The sequence below is a fragment of the Apteryx mantelli genome, chromosome 21, assembly GCF_036417845.1.
Source record: "Apteryx mantelli isolate bAptMan1 chromosome 21, bAptMan1.hap1, whole genome shotgun sequence".
Taxonomy (NCBI): domain Eukaryota; kingdom Metazoa; phylum Chordata; class Aves; order Apterygiformes; family Apterygidae; genus Apteryx; species Apteryx mantelli.
The window spans coordinates 10,775,346-10,791,093 of NC_089998.1; the positions used below are offsets into that span (position 1 = coordinate 10,775,346).

At 50.5% G+C, this 15,748-nt stretch overlaps 1 protein-coding gene across 1 annotated transcript in view; it reads right to left on the bottom strand.

Moving 5' to 3' along the window:
- Positions 1-15,748, bottom strand: part of LOC106491577 (collagen alpha-1(II) chain-like) — a 118,906-nt gene that overhangs the window by 41,325 nt on the left and 61,833 nt on the right. The window contains exons 9-12 of the mRNA XM_067308831.1: positions 10,060-10,104; positions 8,362-8,481; positions 323-361; positions 137-190 (exon numbers count right to left, since the gene is read on the bottom strand). Of these exons, the coding sequence (XP_067164932.1) occupies positions 137-190; positions 323-361; positions 8,362-8,481; positions 10,060-10,104 (258 nt within the window). The remainder of the gene's footprint in view (positions 1-136; positions 191-322; positions 362-8,361; positions 8,482-10,059; positions 10,105-15,748) is intronic.

A 15,748-nucleotide genomic window follows, 5' to 3' on the forward strand; every position in this document is an offset into this window, starting at 1 on the left:
CAACCAGGGAACCCAGGATTGCTCAAGCAGCTCGAGACATTAACTCAGACAGCTTCCCAAGAAAGCAGGAATCTCAAAGAAGCCAAGCCAGAACTGAGCCAGAGAGAGCAAACCAGAGTGGTTTCTTCTTACTTACAGGTACTCCTGGCTTCCCTGGATGTCCTGGGGGCCCAGCAGGTCCAGGTTGTCTCTGGATTAAAGAAAAGGGGGAAATGTTGGTAAAACAGATCTCACTGTCACAAAGCTTGGAAAGAGGAGAATCCAACTGACCAAGCAGAGGAAAAAGCAAACTGCAGACACTTACTTAATGGCTAGTACTCACCGGCCAACCTGCATGCAGAAGCTGGTAAAATGATGATTGCTGAAAGGAGAAGAGGAAAAAAAGGAAAATGTCAGAAAGATCCAGCAGAGACGCACCCTTTTTTGCTGTCTTCCAAGTCTTTTTACTGTTGCTTGGGAAGACACAGCTACAAACCATTCCTCTTATTTACTTTTTTTATACCAGGTGTATACAAGCCACAGAAGGTTTAATCTGAGGACACACCACAGCTAGGTGTGGAGAGATCTAAGTGACATGCTGGACGCATCAACTGAGAATTGGTTAAAATATTGCCTGCCAAGCACCTTTCTAAAGCTCCCCCTCCAACAAAAAAAAACAAAATCACTTTCAAAGCTCTAAACTAACAGAGAAATACACTCCAGTTGCTCGAGTGCTGGTCAAGATTCACTAACGTGCTCAGCTGCCTCCATTTCTGGCATCCCTACTCTCCTTTCCCTATAGCTTCCCAATAATTTACTCTGTCCTGACATTTTACCGCCAGGTAAATCACTTACAGGGTTACAGTGCTCACTTTGCTAGTTTGGCTGTACCCCTCCTTTTGGTCAGCCACTGCCATCCGGCAGCAAAGCTCTCGGGAGGTTTCACAGGGGACTTCACAGGCTGTTTCTCACCACAGAGGTAAAACCTGAGCAACCCTGGGGCCAGGAAACCCCAAAGGAAGCTATGAGACCTGTAACTGCTGGCTGCCATTTAGAGGACCACAAAACTGGAAGGACAAGCTCCTTTGGTACTGTGACGAAGCAGGACTCGCAGCAACCAGAGCTACCGGTTGTGCACGTGTCTCCCTTGGGAACGTGAATCTCAAGGTCCAAGGCACCTGCAGAGGTTTGCACAGAGTGGTGGAAGTGCAGCAGCAGTAAGGCGGCAGCAGGTACCGCTTAGCCCTGAATGCTCAGTTTGGGAGCTCGCTGCTATGGGACGATGTCAATAGGACAAGCCAAAGATGCTGGTGAGTCCTCAGCCAGATGTGCTGATCTCTGGGGTGCTTAATGCTCCTGGAGTAGTTGTCTTTGGATGAGAGCTAGAGATTGGTGCAGGGAAAAAATAAATAAATAAATAAAATCGGGCTTTCAACAGATAAACAACACTATATAACTCAGGGCAGGTTACAGCTCTTACGCAGTCTGCAGACGCCAAGGCCAAAAGCCAAGGTTGTCTTCCTCCTCCAGGCCTGCAGCACAGCTCATCCATTGGGCTGCCTGGGAACACTGTTTTCAAAAATAATGTGTAGCCAGAGCATGTTTGGATACTGTGCTCCCTGCCTCCAGACCTCCCACGTTTCCCAGCTGGCACAGCACTCGCCCCTGTTCTCCGTTCACTCAACCCTTCTCAAGGGCTCGTTTTTCTTTCCTTGCCACAGGGGAGGAAATCAAATCAGGCAAATAAAAATAAATCCGCTTCCGCTACAGAACACCCTTCTCTGCACAGCCTTCGCTGTGTCCCTCTACCGCTCTAAGCACATCGCTGGTAGTTAAATACATAGGTTAAAGGAAATGGTTACATTGGGTTCTCCCTCTCCGAAGAACCATGTCCAGCCTTAACCCAACCAGTCGGAGAAACCCATGGGGAGCACCGGCAGCACAGTGGGGTCAGGACCAAGCAGCCACACTGTCTTGCTGCTCTACGGCAGGATGGTACCTCTCGGCCCAAAGAGATTTCCTCCACCAGAAAGTATTCCAAGGGTTTTGCAGAAATGTGCCGATTTTGACAGAGGATTCAGTGGACAAAAGCAGAATATTTTGCTTATATTCTCCACTCCAGTTCCAACAGAGCACTACTGAACTTTAAGGGGTCTCTGAGATTTGACACTTGATAGAATAAACTCCCACCTGAGAGAATCAAGCTTCTCAATAACGTAATTTTTAAGTTTCTAAACTGAGAGTTTGCATAATTTGTTATGAAAAACATCAAATTTATCCCACGGTGAACTAAACCCAGATGTTTTGACACAGCAGTTTGCCACAGGTCAGAAACCACATCCCCTACCAGCTCCATTTGAAACCCCAAATGAGGAGACCCCCTTGGCAGTCATGGCCAAGCAGGCTTTCTCCTTACTGCTCCTAGCAGTCAGATCTTTTAGCTACCTCCACTTTTAAGAAGACCAGATGACCACAAAGGAAAAAACCACTCACATGCCACAGGAGCAGCTAAGCCCATAGTATTTCTAAACTAGCATAAAGGTCTTAAAACATCATGGCACAGCCATTCCCAAGCCAGTTTTCTCCAAGTTTGGGGCAGCGAGGGATGACCAGAAAACACACTGGTGCATCTCCAAACTACCAGCCACCCTTGTGTTCCTCCAGCAGCATAAACCACAGACGTTCAGGAGCCAAAACGTGTTCCCTCCTCCTCCTCCTTCCTTTTCACTCCACACCAGCCCACGGTGAGGCCAGACATATGGTTCAGGCAGCTCCTCCAAACTCTGGCTCACATCAAAGGCTAAAAAGCCTACCTTGTTCCTCGCCCAAAAAAGAAGCAATTAGAGGAACAGGATTCCCATGTGCTCAGCAAGGTCTTTACCAGCTTCAGGCCTGGGGCCTTTGGGAAACCCCTCCTGTCCCCCTCCAAAGATCAGTCCTCTGATACCAGAGGAGAAAGAAGGGAAAAAGCCAAGGAACTCATTAACAAAAATAAACACAGACCTTTCAACATATGGAAATATTTCTAATAATAAGTGGAGCTCTCGGGACAGATGATGGATGGATACATTTAACAAGCTCTAACACTGCACCAGGCATCTCGGTTCCTTTCAAGTTTATCCCAAATTGATTAACGTGAGCAAATGTGCACAGGCCTTGCCAGCTGGCCAGGGCCAAGCCATGACCCCCCTCATATAGCCAGTTCTCTTTTCCCTCAAAAAACTGCTCACAAAAAACTTTGGGGTGGCTGGAGCACGGCCAACGCTCTTGCCTTGTCTCGTGAATCGATGAGCTCCGGTTCACTTGCGGCAGGATATTATTTCACTAGGCTTCAAAAAAAAGAAACTATCATTTTAAAAGCACAAAATAACCCACAGGAGACATGAACTCTCACTTCAGAGCACCAGATGCCAAGAGAAGGGGATAGAAATTAATAGCTTTCTGCAATTTAAGCAGGAAATAGTCCACACTTCCCTTACAGCAGCTTCGGTCAGCAGGGGAGCGGAGCGGTGGGTATAGGCATCATAAGTAAACAGAGGGGACAGAGGATGGGACCTCTGATTCCTGTATGGGATCTGTCCTGTGAAACTCCAGCATGAGACTGGGGCAGAGAAAACCCTTCCGACATCTCTCCAGGGAGCAGGTTATGCTCCAGAGCATGAGCTTTGCTTACCTCCTCGTGCCATGGCACAGCTAGCACACGTTCTTACGATCAGAAATCAGTGTAGTCAGAGCTGCGTTAGGTGCCGACCTTTCAGCGGCGGTAAGTCCCTAAAGGCCAGCTACTCTTTGCGTGGAGCAATATTTTCTTTTGTTCTACAGTTACCAGCTTTCATTTCCCAGCTTGACCTCTTGCCTTTAAAGTTAGGAGGAGAGATTAAAAAAAAAAAAGGACTCTAGCGCTGGAGATTTTTAAGCTCCCTAATTACTCCAGGAGTTGCAATTCTCCTTCCTCTTCCCAAGGCTTCTGGGACTTTGACGGTTACTTAAGTAAATACTGCCTGAATTTAAGATAGTGATTCCCGGGGCAGCTCCTGCTCCCTGACGCTTCCTGCTCCTCTAGAGTTACACTGAGGCAGCTTCTTGGCAAACTCAACGTCTGTCAACCTACCGTGAACGAAAACACAGGACAGGGGCTTGGATTTTGTTCCATTCCCTTGAGCAGTAAGGCTTGTTTCACTGGAAAGGAGGCAGGAGAGAGAATTCAGCATCCCGGCAGCTGTAACTCTTTGGAGCAGTTCCTGGACGCCCCTTGTTTCCCACATCCTTCATGCCACATTGGCCTGAGAGGTTGCTCCTCTGACCTGCATTTCAAGAGGCTGAGCCCACTACAAAGCTCAGCAGCCCAAGGATGTCCTCAAGATCGCAAGTGTTTGTCTCGTTAAGAGCAGCGTGGTCCGAAAGCCCAGAACTTCTCCAAGCTCTCTCCAAGCGCCCCGGTATCTTGTAGATGGCTCCACAAGCAGACAGTCCCACCGCCCTCGCCCCAGCCAGCATGCCACTTTTCATTCCTGTGCTATCTTGACAAAGCTTAACAAAACACACGGCCTGGAGCCGGATACGGCACTGCTTTGCACTCCCTGCAACACAGCCCATGGCCTGCTCCCAAGCAAAACACTGCCACTAACATCACCAGGGTTATATGGCCACAGACCCAACAGCAGGACAAGCTCTTCGAGTGCCCAGTGCCAAAAGCCCTGGGCCAAGTGCCGGCACACGAACCCCAAGGGAGGCCGTGCCTGAGACACGGGGCTGAGACCACAGCTCACAGGGAACAAGCAGCTCTTCAGATTTGGCCTCCCCAAACATGACCACAACCAGATGATCCTTTCTGCATTCCTAACACCTTATCCCGTGCTCACAGCGCACCAAAGAAAACAGTCTGGGGCAACATCTCTAAACGTGAATGTTTCCGGGTGCTGAAATGTTTCAGGGTGTAAAATAACAAACTCTGAGGCCACTTTCCAAAAGCAGGCAAGAAAAAAAATGCAATCCTGGTGGATCAGAGCCTGAGGAGCAAGGAGTGTCAGTGACTGGCCCTCATGCTGATCTTCTGGTGTCTGTGAAGTGATGTAAATGTGCCCCGATAACAGTGACCGATTACGCGGGTGTCCACCCCAAACGCATCCTGGGAGGAATGCTGCCTGCCCTGACACAGGCACAGAGATGCTGTCCAATACAGCAGACTTCTTCCAACAAACACTTCCATCTCTCTCTCGCCTATCCACCTCCAGCTCTGGTCCTAGGTTGTGCGTCCCCACATGCCTCCTGAGAGCTGTTCTCAGCACAATTTCTGCTCTGGAGCAGCAGGAGGCCAGGAGATTCTGGAGGTCAACCACGTTTGCATCAACAGGAGCAAACAGTTTGCCAGTGATCAGCTCTCTTGCCCTTCCCAGGAGGAACATGATCTCCTCTAAGGCAGATATTTATCTTCTGCTGCCACCTTGATCCAATCCAAAGCCAAAGCACATGGGGCAGGCTTGGCCCAAGGACTTCTGTCAAGTTGACCCAAGCTCAGAGAGCTGCAGGCTCCTAGGCAACCCTGGTGCCATCCCAAACACAGAGCTGCACCATCCCAAACAGTGTAGAGAAGCCATGAAGTTCCCTCCCCATCACTAGGAACAGAGAGGTTCAGGAATCTTCGAGGGATAGAAACAACCAGCCCGTTGTGCCTGTGATGGCCCAGCCACCCCCCTGCAGTGCCGCAGACCTCGGCACGCCATGGCGGAGCACGCGTGCGGCAACACCACACCTGACTGCCTCTAGTGGGTCGGTCTCTGCAGCAGCATGGGCAAACTGGGCCACTGTGTCCCCAAAGATGTTCTGCCACTGCCCCCACCTCAGAAGAGCCCACAGGAAGGCACATGCTTGAACAACCAGAGTACTTCCAAGGGACTTGGTAAATCACATTCAATGGAAACATCGCTGCTCCTATCCAACAAGTTGCACGTGAATAATCCTTTTGATAGACTGGCGGGTGTTGAATAATATCGAATACCTAGCTTGTAATCCCCAGGTGTCCCTCTCATCTCCTGCCAAGCACCTGCATCTCCCCAGGCTGATCTCTCACCTCTCCCACCCTGCTGCCGTACCCCGAGCAGCCATGTAGGAGCAGATGGCCTCTGCCGCGTCCTCACGCCATCTCCCTGGCTCCCCTCTTGTCTCTCAATCAGCACGGCAGGGCACCAGGCCAAGCCAGCCCCAAGCAAGGCCACTCTGCTCCGCACTGTTCAGCCAGACCCAGCCCTTCCTTGGGGCGTGCTGGCCTGGCAGAGCAGCCAACTGCTGCTGGCGCGGGTGACGGCAGCCCCAAGGGGCAGCTCTGGGTATGTACTTGTCTCGGGAAATTCATCACCCTGACTGGCTTCATCCCCACCATCTCCTCTCAGAAAGCCAAGAGCATTACCCCAGTGTAGCCCAGGCACCAGCAGCTTCCCCAAGCCATGCGGGAATTTGGGTGGCTGTTTAACCCATCTGTTACCAGGGCACAGCCATGACAGCTCAGACGAGACACATCCGGGCTTTTGGGCAAGAATGGTGATGTTTCAAGGGAATAAACACGAGTGAGATCTCCCTCACTCTATCTTCTCACCAGCATTGAAGGCATTTGCCCTGGAGCACAGTAGTGCCATTACCTCCCCCCACACACCCATTCACAAACAAATAAGTTGAAGATAAGGAGGGAACTGTCTTGCCCAGCACCTCAGTGCAAGCTTTTAAAGGTCCAGAGAGCTGAACCCTGGCCTCTCACACCAGCCCTAATGGGCTCTACCCGTTGCACCAACTTGCCTTTCGAGCCGCACCACCTGGCTTTTGCTTTGAGCTGCCAATGTTATTTGGACAGCTGTAACAGATCACGGTCCCTTCAAAGGGACTTGGCAAATGCATAACACAGAGAGCATCCTTGCTTCGGGGAGCTTGAGCCCAGGTTTTTTAAGTGCCTAAGGCCATTAGAAACCTGATGCCCTCAGATATTGCCCTGACAGTCCCAGTCACAGCTCACAAGAGAGTCTGAATTTAAGCTCAACCATAGCAAGCGCTCTGCTACCCAGGTGCCAGAAACTCTAGATCTGGCTATTTGGGTCTTTGCAGTGATCAGGAGTCACTGTGCGCTGCAGAGGGACAGGAACAAGAACCCTTTTCCTTTGCTTGCTTCCAGCTGCTGTGTTTAGGAACGGATTAGTACTCTCTTCCCATTAACTAGACTAGTGATGATTTCTTAACCATCACGTAACAGTAACTTCAGGAGTAGTTATTTTGCAGCTTGCACAAGTTAAGCAGAAACCAAATGCAATCGAAATCCTCACGCATGATGTTTTCAGCCAGCTACGTGGTAGATGAAACGTTCCTGCTCTGGCCCCGTCCCTTGCGCTCCCTGAAGCAGCAGAGATCAGACAGCAGTGGAAGAGCCAATATCTCATCTCAGCAAGAAGCCTGATGGAACAAACCCTGCCAGCCAGAGCCACACGTCGCACAGCTGGGGCATGGTAGAGAACTGGCACGTGGTGGAAAACAGAAGCAATGCTTTGGAACCAGCTTCGCAGAGCAGGAAAGGGGCTGCTTTTTGCCTGGCTTGGATCTTCTTTGGGTTGTTAGGCCCTACACACGCATGGTATGAATCTTCCTTGGGAGGTAGTGGATGTGCGTGCACCACTGGTACCCAAGATTTTCCAATCAGTCACAGGTGAAAAGAGGGATTTCTCTGTGACCACAGCTGTTAGGGTGTGTGACTTGTGCCTTCTGGCTTTGTCACCAATCTGGGAACAAGATCCTGACTTATACGCTTCAATAAACTCCTTATTCCAGGCCTCTAATGCGTAAGGTGGTATTTGTTATTGAGACCAGTAAGGGGAGTCTGTAAGTCAGGTTGCAACCGTGACTGAGAGGTGAACATTGCCCCAGGGCAGAGACTCAGCGCTGGAAAAAGGGCTTGTACTAGACCCTCCAACACCAACATGCATTTCTGGGCAGACCTGGCCCACTGCGGCCAGCAGGCAATGGGATGTGGCTTGAAAAAGCATTAAAACATCGAAGGCCTTTAATACACCTTTCCTAATGTCATGTCACAGAAGCATGCAGCACTAATAAAGAAAAAGGCATAAATACAACACATCCTGAGCCCATTTCACACACAGGCAGCTTCCACCAGAGCTGTCCCTAGCGAGGAGCATGTTTCTTCTTGGCATCCTCCCTCTCCTCCCATGCAGTTTCCATCCAGATGGCCTCTCCCTGCCTCTCTCCTCCCATCCCCTGGCCCAGCTCCTCACTGTGGGCCAGGAGAAGAGGGCTCAGCCCTGCTCCACCACTGCTGGGGCTACCTGCGACTGCCCTGGGAACAAGCGCTGAGCTCTCCCCCTCTGCTCCTGCACAGCGGTCACTCACCATGAACGTCAGCCAGTCCTCCTTGGAGTTCCTCCAGAGAACGATGGTGGGGACACCAGGGACGCCTGGAGGGCCTGGGTCACCCGGAGGGCCCCTCTGCCCCATGGCTCCAGGGTACCCCTAGAAAGACATGAGCAGGTCCTTAAAATCAGCTTGGGTTTTTGAGTCAACACAGACATGCAAGACTGGACACAGACTCTGACTTAAGGCAAACTCTGATGGAAGCCTGGATCTAGACCTATTAAAAAATCCTAGGTTCAGACCAGATCCCAAGCAACCCTGACACCTGGGAAAGCAAAAGCAAGGAGCTTAACACACACATGCATGTGCCCAGACCCATGTACATGCCACAGGTATGGAAGCATGCGCACAAGGAGACAGCACGACTTGGCAGCACCAGCAATTTGCTTCTGTACAGTTTGGATAAGATGGAAACTTCTGCACAAAGGAGGTTAATAAGAGGCTACTGCTAGGGAAGGAGAGGCACAGAGAAACGTCAGTACTTGCTAAGAAGTTAATGGCAGGGCCAGAACGACCCAACACGAGCCTACTGCTCTACCACTGGAAAGCCTTGCCGAAGGACTACAACACTGTGTGTTACAGTCACACAGCTCTATCTGCCCAACAAGGTAACACTAGGACGCAGTGATAGGAATAAACCATCCCCAATCCACAGTATCGCAGAGCATTTGTCAGTGTGCTAGTGATAACGCGACGTCCCTTCCTTCAGCAGGCAATCTTGCATCTTTCGGCATGATTTAAGCAGGGCCCTGGGGCTTCCAGCAGTAAAGTCCCCAGCAGCTCTGCTCTGGATCAGCCAAAGGTTTAAACACATCTGAGAACCCACCAGCCCTTTGCGCTCCAGCTGGCTGCAGTCCAGGCACTCCCCTGTCTCTTCCCCCCTCCGCCCTCCGAAAAAGGACATAGTTTATTTAAAGCCAGGACGGGCAATGTTGCATGCAGCCAGGATAACAACTGGAGCTGTGAAAAATAGCACATGTAGGATTTTAAAGCAGGAAGGCTCCCAGCAGTGGCATGGCCTTTGGATGTGACCAGGACGGTGCAGGAGGACATATGCCCATCCTCTCTCCTTCATGTAGCTCTGACTCGAATGCACACACCACATGACGCAGTGTTAAAACACCGAACTCTTCCTCCCTCCTCAGCATGACACTCTACAGTCTCTGGTGATGGGCATTTGTAGTTAGCTAAATTTTTGTCATGCTCCCCAGAAAAAAACATGCAACCTTCTCCAAAGGGAGGAGGAAAGGCTCCATGGGGCAAGCAAAATGTCAAGGCAGTTCCTGAGTAAAAAAAGATTTAGGCATTCAAAGGCTACCCAAGCTGGTGGATACAGCACAGGACTGGAATTTGGGACATGTAGGTACTTGGCCTGGATCTGTCAGCATCCCTCCAGGTGACCTGAGGGAAACTGCTTCATTTCCCTGCTCCACGGCCCCCAAAGAGAGAACATTGGTGACTCCCTCTGCAAAGTCATTAAGTGGCTCAGAGTAGAGAAGTTTGTCCAGAGAGCCATCTCAGGCACAAGCCTGGGCTTAAATTATCCAGTAAAAATAGTTCTCGCCTCTTCCAAATGCACATAAGGGGCGACCAGACTGCAAAAAAAGAATATCAGTTGTATTTGCCCCGATCCTAAGCTGCATCTCATAACTTTACATGTTTTTCCAGGATACTCACTTTGTCTCCTTTGATCCCCATCAGGCCGCGTCTCCCTGGACAACCCTGAAAGGCAAAGAGCAAGAGCTGCATCACTCATTTCTGCTTGCTCCCCCCGTCCCCCCGGGCAGAAGGACGCTGGTACCGAAGAACCACACAGACTGGTGGAGAGCCCAGGGCTGTCTGGGTGACGAGCTCTGTGAGCAGAGCTCTAACAACCCCAGGGAAGCAAGGACTGAAATGGCTGATTCGGCTTCCAGCTGTGAGAAAACCAATAGCACAAGCATCTCAGAAACATCCCAAGAATGGATGTGGCAGACGATGCACCCCATTTTATGCTGCTCTGTTCCCCCTCTCCTGCCCTGCCATTAGCAAACATCTCTGCCCCGACAGCTGAGGCGAGCAGAGTAATTCTGCTACATCCCTTGCAAGAATGACCAAGATCGCACAGCTGAGGGAGCAGAAACACATTTCCTGACACCTGGTGGGGAAATGCAGAGCTGTTAGGAAAAAAAAACATAACAAAGCTGGACCATGGCCACACGCTTAAACAGTAGTTTGGATGAGGATGCAGACATCTGCAGCTTTTAATTTATATGAGATTTGATCTGGCTCATCTCTAGTCAAAAATGTGCATTTTGGCCAAGCAACGACCTCACTTCAGGGCTTAGTGAAGCATGTGTCTGGACAGAAACAAAGTCAGATGGGAGATCGCAGCTTTTCCTGATGAAAGAAATCTACCAGGGAGACGTCCGCAAAGACTGAAAAACTGCTGGGCTGCAGCACGGCATCTGCTTGCGTTTCTGCTGCTGAGCTAGCGCGTCTGGCGGCTTCAGTGTATTCTTCGTCTTTTGTTCCGCGCTCGCAAACCGTCTTGTCTGATCACTGTAGCGAGCCTGGGAATTTGAGATCAGAGATGCTGAATGACATGGCCCCAGTGAGGATCATGTGCTGAAGTGAAACCTGGAGCCAGCTGGGCTCGGCAAGCAGCGCAGCCCTAAGGCCGTGCCAGGACTTATTGATCTGGTCTCAGTGCTGAGGAGACGTGCACGCAGCCCAAGTCGCATGTTCAGAAGCACATTACCTTACCAAAGGGACCTTCACCACCCAAAGTGCCTTGGATTGAGTTAAAGAATTGAGCCTCAGCTCCTAAGACACCTGGGGGCTACGTAGAGCTACCCTGAATCCCTCCCGGTGGGCACCAACACCCGGTGTGCCACACCACCGGCTGAAGGAACACATCAAGTGCAAATGAGAAGCAGCAGCAATGGGAACACACTTACATTTTCTATTCAGAAATCACCCAAAGTGCCTTTTAACCAACAAAAAGACCTCCAGGGTCAGACCTTCAGTTGACACACATCAGGACAGTGCCCTTGAAATCACCACAAACTCCCTTCTGTATCCAGCTTATTTCTCCACAAGGGCAACTACTCCAACACAGAGACAAGTTAAATACCGTGCCCAGAGTTCGGTGCCAGCCCATTGCAAGGCTCCCAGAGCATAGGCCCCTCTTCCCTGTTCTGCTGCTGAGATAAATTAGGTACTTCGGTAAGTACTGCCTTTCATGGCTCCCCTTCAGGAGAACTAAAGAGTCCAGTCACTTATTTTGCATGCAGCTTCTAGACCATCCCATGCAAACCCAGTGGTCTAGGTCCATGTTGGCTCATCCAGCTGAAATATCAGAGCAGCTGATGGGGTGCCCAGTGAGTCCTTCTTCTTAGTGTGGTCACCAGCAGGTCTTAGCGGACCCCAACTTTATCCGCTCTCCTCCTCCATCTGCCCTTCTGCCGCACCACCCTGCATTCCCAGGTCTTCAGCTTGGGCTACTAGGGAAGTTAAAAACCAAACCTCCGCCAGCTGCCACCCCTCAGCTTCCTCTCCAAGCACTGCCCATATCCGCCCTGAGCACGAACACAGACAAGGGCAATTCTGCAGGCAAACTGTCCTAGTGCATGATGGATAGCCCAGGAGAGAGCAATAGGCACAACAGCAATCTCGAAAATTTGACAGCACTTATTTCTCTCCCTTAAGCAGCTGAATTCCTCCCAAGTTGATGCCATCTCATGCAAATCAAGAAGAAAGGCGCAGAGCACCAGGAATAATGAATTGAAGGGCTGTAACTTTTCAGGAGAGAAAATGAAAATTGATCCAAAAGATCTCTTAAAGAAGGGAACCGGTCTTTTGCTCTGCAAAATCACACACAGCGCCGCTCTGCAACATAATCACTCTTCCTCCAGCGTGACCTGACAGCTGTAATTGTACGTGTCATGACACGACGGATGGCTCCGGCGAGAAAAGCAGAGAGATGTTTTTGCATTTACCCATTATGCGAGTTCACACTGTCCCTGACACCGCGTACCTCCATCGGGATTCAATTTAAGCCTACGAATAGAAAACACAACTCTGCTTCTAAACAACCAGGGCTAAGGTGGAATAATAGAAACAAAAAGGAAAAAAGGAAGGAAAAGAAAAGCCTGTCAATACTTACCGACTGTTGGGAACCCCATGTGAAATGCAGAGTCTACAAAAGCCAAGAAAGCTTTGGGATACTGGCAACACAATTAAATCACTGCAAGGAGGACTATCAAGATCATAAAAATCAGCAGCTTTTAAAGTAATAAACACTTTCCACTTCTCACAATATTTTTCCCCACACACAGATCTCAAATGCCTTTACAGAAGTCAGACGGTTACAACTGGGACAAGGCCTGTGCCACGCCGCTGGCCACAGCTCTCCGGGATGAGGAGAAGTGGTCTTGGCCGATAAGTGTCTCTTGGCTCTTCCGAGGGCAGGGCAGCCTGGGCACATGTTCTTCCTCCAGAGATGAGCATGTTTCAAGCCCAGGGCATTTTGGAGAGACATGTTGAAAGAGCAACCAGAGCAGACAAATAGCAAGAAGGGGAAGAGCCATCGGGGCCCTGTGAAAATGGTGACAAACAGGACTACGGAGTGACTGGGAACCGCTACAGCCACTTTCAAGCCCATCTGCCTCAGTAACCATTTGGGTCCCATTTTCAAAGCCGGAAAAGGACCAGCTCCCAGCTGCTACGCCAAGGGCTTGCATTCAATCTCCTGGCCGTGGCTCGCACTGGTCCCTGGGACCGCGATGCTGCCCAGGGAGGAGCAGGGATTCGCGATCCCCACCGGGAGAAACCTGCCTAGCTAAGGAGCAGGAAGCCAAGGGGAGCCGCTGAGCCCAATGGACAGGCAGAGCGCAGAGAGGAGACCTTCCAGAGAGTCCTTCCACCGCTGCAGTTCAGACACCTCCCTGTCCCCAGCCCTACCGGCACCTCCATCTGCCCGGCCAAAAACAAACGCAAGGAGGCGTGAAACCCAGAAGCACCGAAGGCATCACTAAACCTTCAGTGACTTTGCTGCTGCTTTTATATAGAGGCAATCAGGAGCTCCTGATGCCCGTATAAAACCCCAAGATGTGAAAGGGGGAGCGATTAATCAGACAGCCATAAACAGCTCCAGCTTGGTGCCGCGCACGTGCTTAACCTCTGCGCTATTTGGAAAAGGAAAGGGGATACTGCGACTAAGGGGAAAGCAGGTTTTGCACACACACACCGCCTTCACGTCCGAGCTACACCGCGAGCATGGCTCGTGCCGCGCACCCCGTCACCTCCCAGGTGCTCGTGGCACGTCCCGGTGAGATACGGGCTGGTTTCTCCTTCTCGACTCGCTCAGAGGAGTCCATCTCTCCGTTTTGCTTAACTGACTGCGACAAACCAGCCAGGTCTGAATGTCACCCTCACGATACTAAATACAGAAGAAGCTGAGTAGTTTCTCCCCGATTCCCTTTCCAAGCTCTGCTTTCTCTCCCCGCTCTTGCCAGCTACAGATGCACCTTCCTCGAGCTGCGCTCGGGAGGACGATGCACCATGCGTGCGCCCCACTTTCAGGGCTTGCTGTCAGAGGGAGGAAAAGGTTTTTTGATTTTGGAGGTTCTTTTTAAGCTAAACTCCAGAAAATGACATTTCAGTAACACCATTTTTTCCCTAAAACATGCTGATTCCCCTGATTGACATTGCTAGTGAAGGAGGAGGAGGGAAGGAGGAAAAAAAAAACCCCAAGCAAAAATGTTGACACTAAAAATACATTATTCCCAAACCTTTCCTCTAAGAATAACCTGAGATTTCATCTTCAGACACCTACCCAGTCTGACTCCCACTTCCTGGCGCCTTGGTAAGGACGCCCAAGGTGACCCAGTAGCAGCACATGGCGTGCTGCAAGCCCCGTGCAGAGCATGAACACCAAAACCAGAGATAAGGTTGAGTCAGGTTTCCAAAGGAAAGCTTCAACATGCTTTTTAACGAAGGTTGCTAAAGCAGGACGCTTGTTCTTTTTGCTTGTTCTTTTTTTCCCTTCCACCAGTCATGGGTTGAACATGTTGCAGAATACCTGCAGTTGCCCCGTGGTGGAAGTTCCCAGCAACAACGACATGGTCCTGGCAAGCAGCGCTTGGCCACCAAGGGCCTGGGAGCGATGACAACGATGACGAGCTGGTCAACACCAACCCCCTACTGCCAGCACGGAGCTGCCTTTCTCTGCTTTTCCAGCCAGGGCTTTCATCCACGCATGTGACAAAATCTCAGTGTTTTCTACAGGAAGTGAAAAACAATTCCCTCCCAGCTCTCGTCCTCCCTTCCTGCGTTTGCTCCCTCCCCTGACGGAGTGACAGCAGGGCTGTCAAGCGGCATGACGTTTCTGTGACTCCTGGGATTTTTTCACCATCCTTTAGCATCTGTTCCTTTTGCTATTTTCTTCTATTTTTGCAGGCAATAGCTGCGGTAACAAGAAGATGGCTTGAGGGGGAAGCTGGCAGTCCTAAATTTAACCAGTGTCCTATGAGGCCTGACACACTGATGACGAACGCCCATGAATGTTCACAAAATCTATTTTGCCTGGGAGAGAGGGCCGAGAAGGATTAATCTCTCCACCAGCCCAGAGATCCTCCAGCTCCGATTACTCTGCAGTACCCAGCACCGAGTTAGTCATCATTAGTGACCCAGCCGGAGCTGTCAGAGGAGAAACCGCCGCGGTGTCACCGCACGGCAACCGCAGGCGAAGGATGACAATTTAGCGGCAATCAATCGGGCGCGCGGCTGTCAAAACAGCCGCTCGCACAGACCTGATCCCCAACTTCCAACTGAGAAACAACCCCGAGCTCCAGCCCTGAAGTCAGAGACGTCCCAGACGGCTTTCATGCAGCTACGCACCGCGAGAACATGAGAATGAGCTCATGGTCATTCGCCGCAGTCCAACCGGGTGACTGATAATCACACATATAATTCCTCTATAGCCCAAAGCATTGGATTTTAATGAAATGGAATCAAATTTAACGTATCATTTTGGCTGAAGAAATAAACAGGGGAAAGTATGTTTAAAAAAAAAAGTTCAGATACTTCTCAAAGACGACTGACTTTTTCGCTAAATCTTCGTCTATCCCAGATTTACCAAGACTAAAAAAATAAAGATTTTTTTTTAATATAATGGATGAATAATCTGAAAAAAAAATATTGTATTTCAAGACAAGTTAAATGCTCTGCTCTGGCCCAACACGATTTTTTGGGTGTCACATTGCCAGGGAAGCAAAGGACAGCAATACCAGCGGTGACCACAGGCCCCCTCCAAGGCTGAGGCCTGAGGCTTGCTATGGGGAGAGGGGGCAGGAGAAGGCTTTGGGGCCTTGACTGTGCCCCA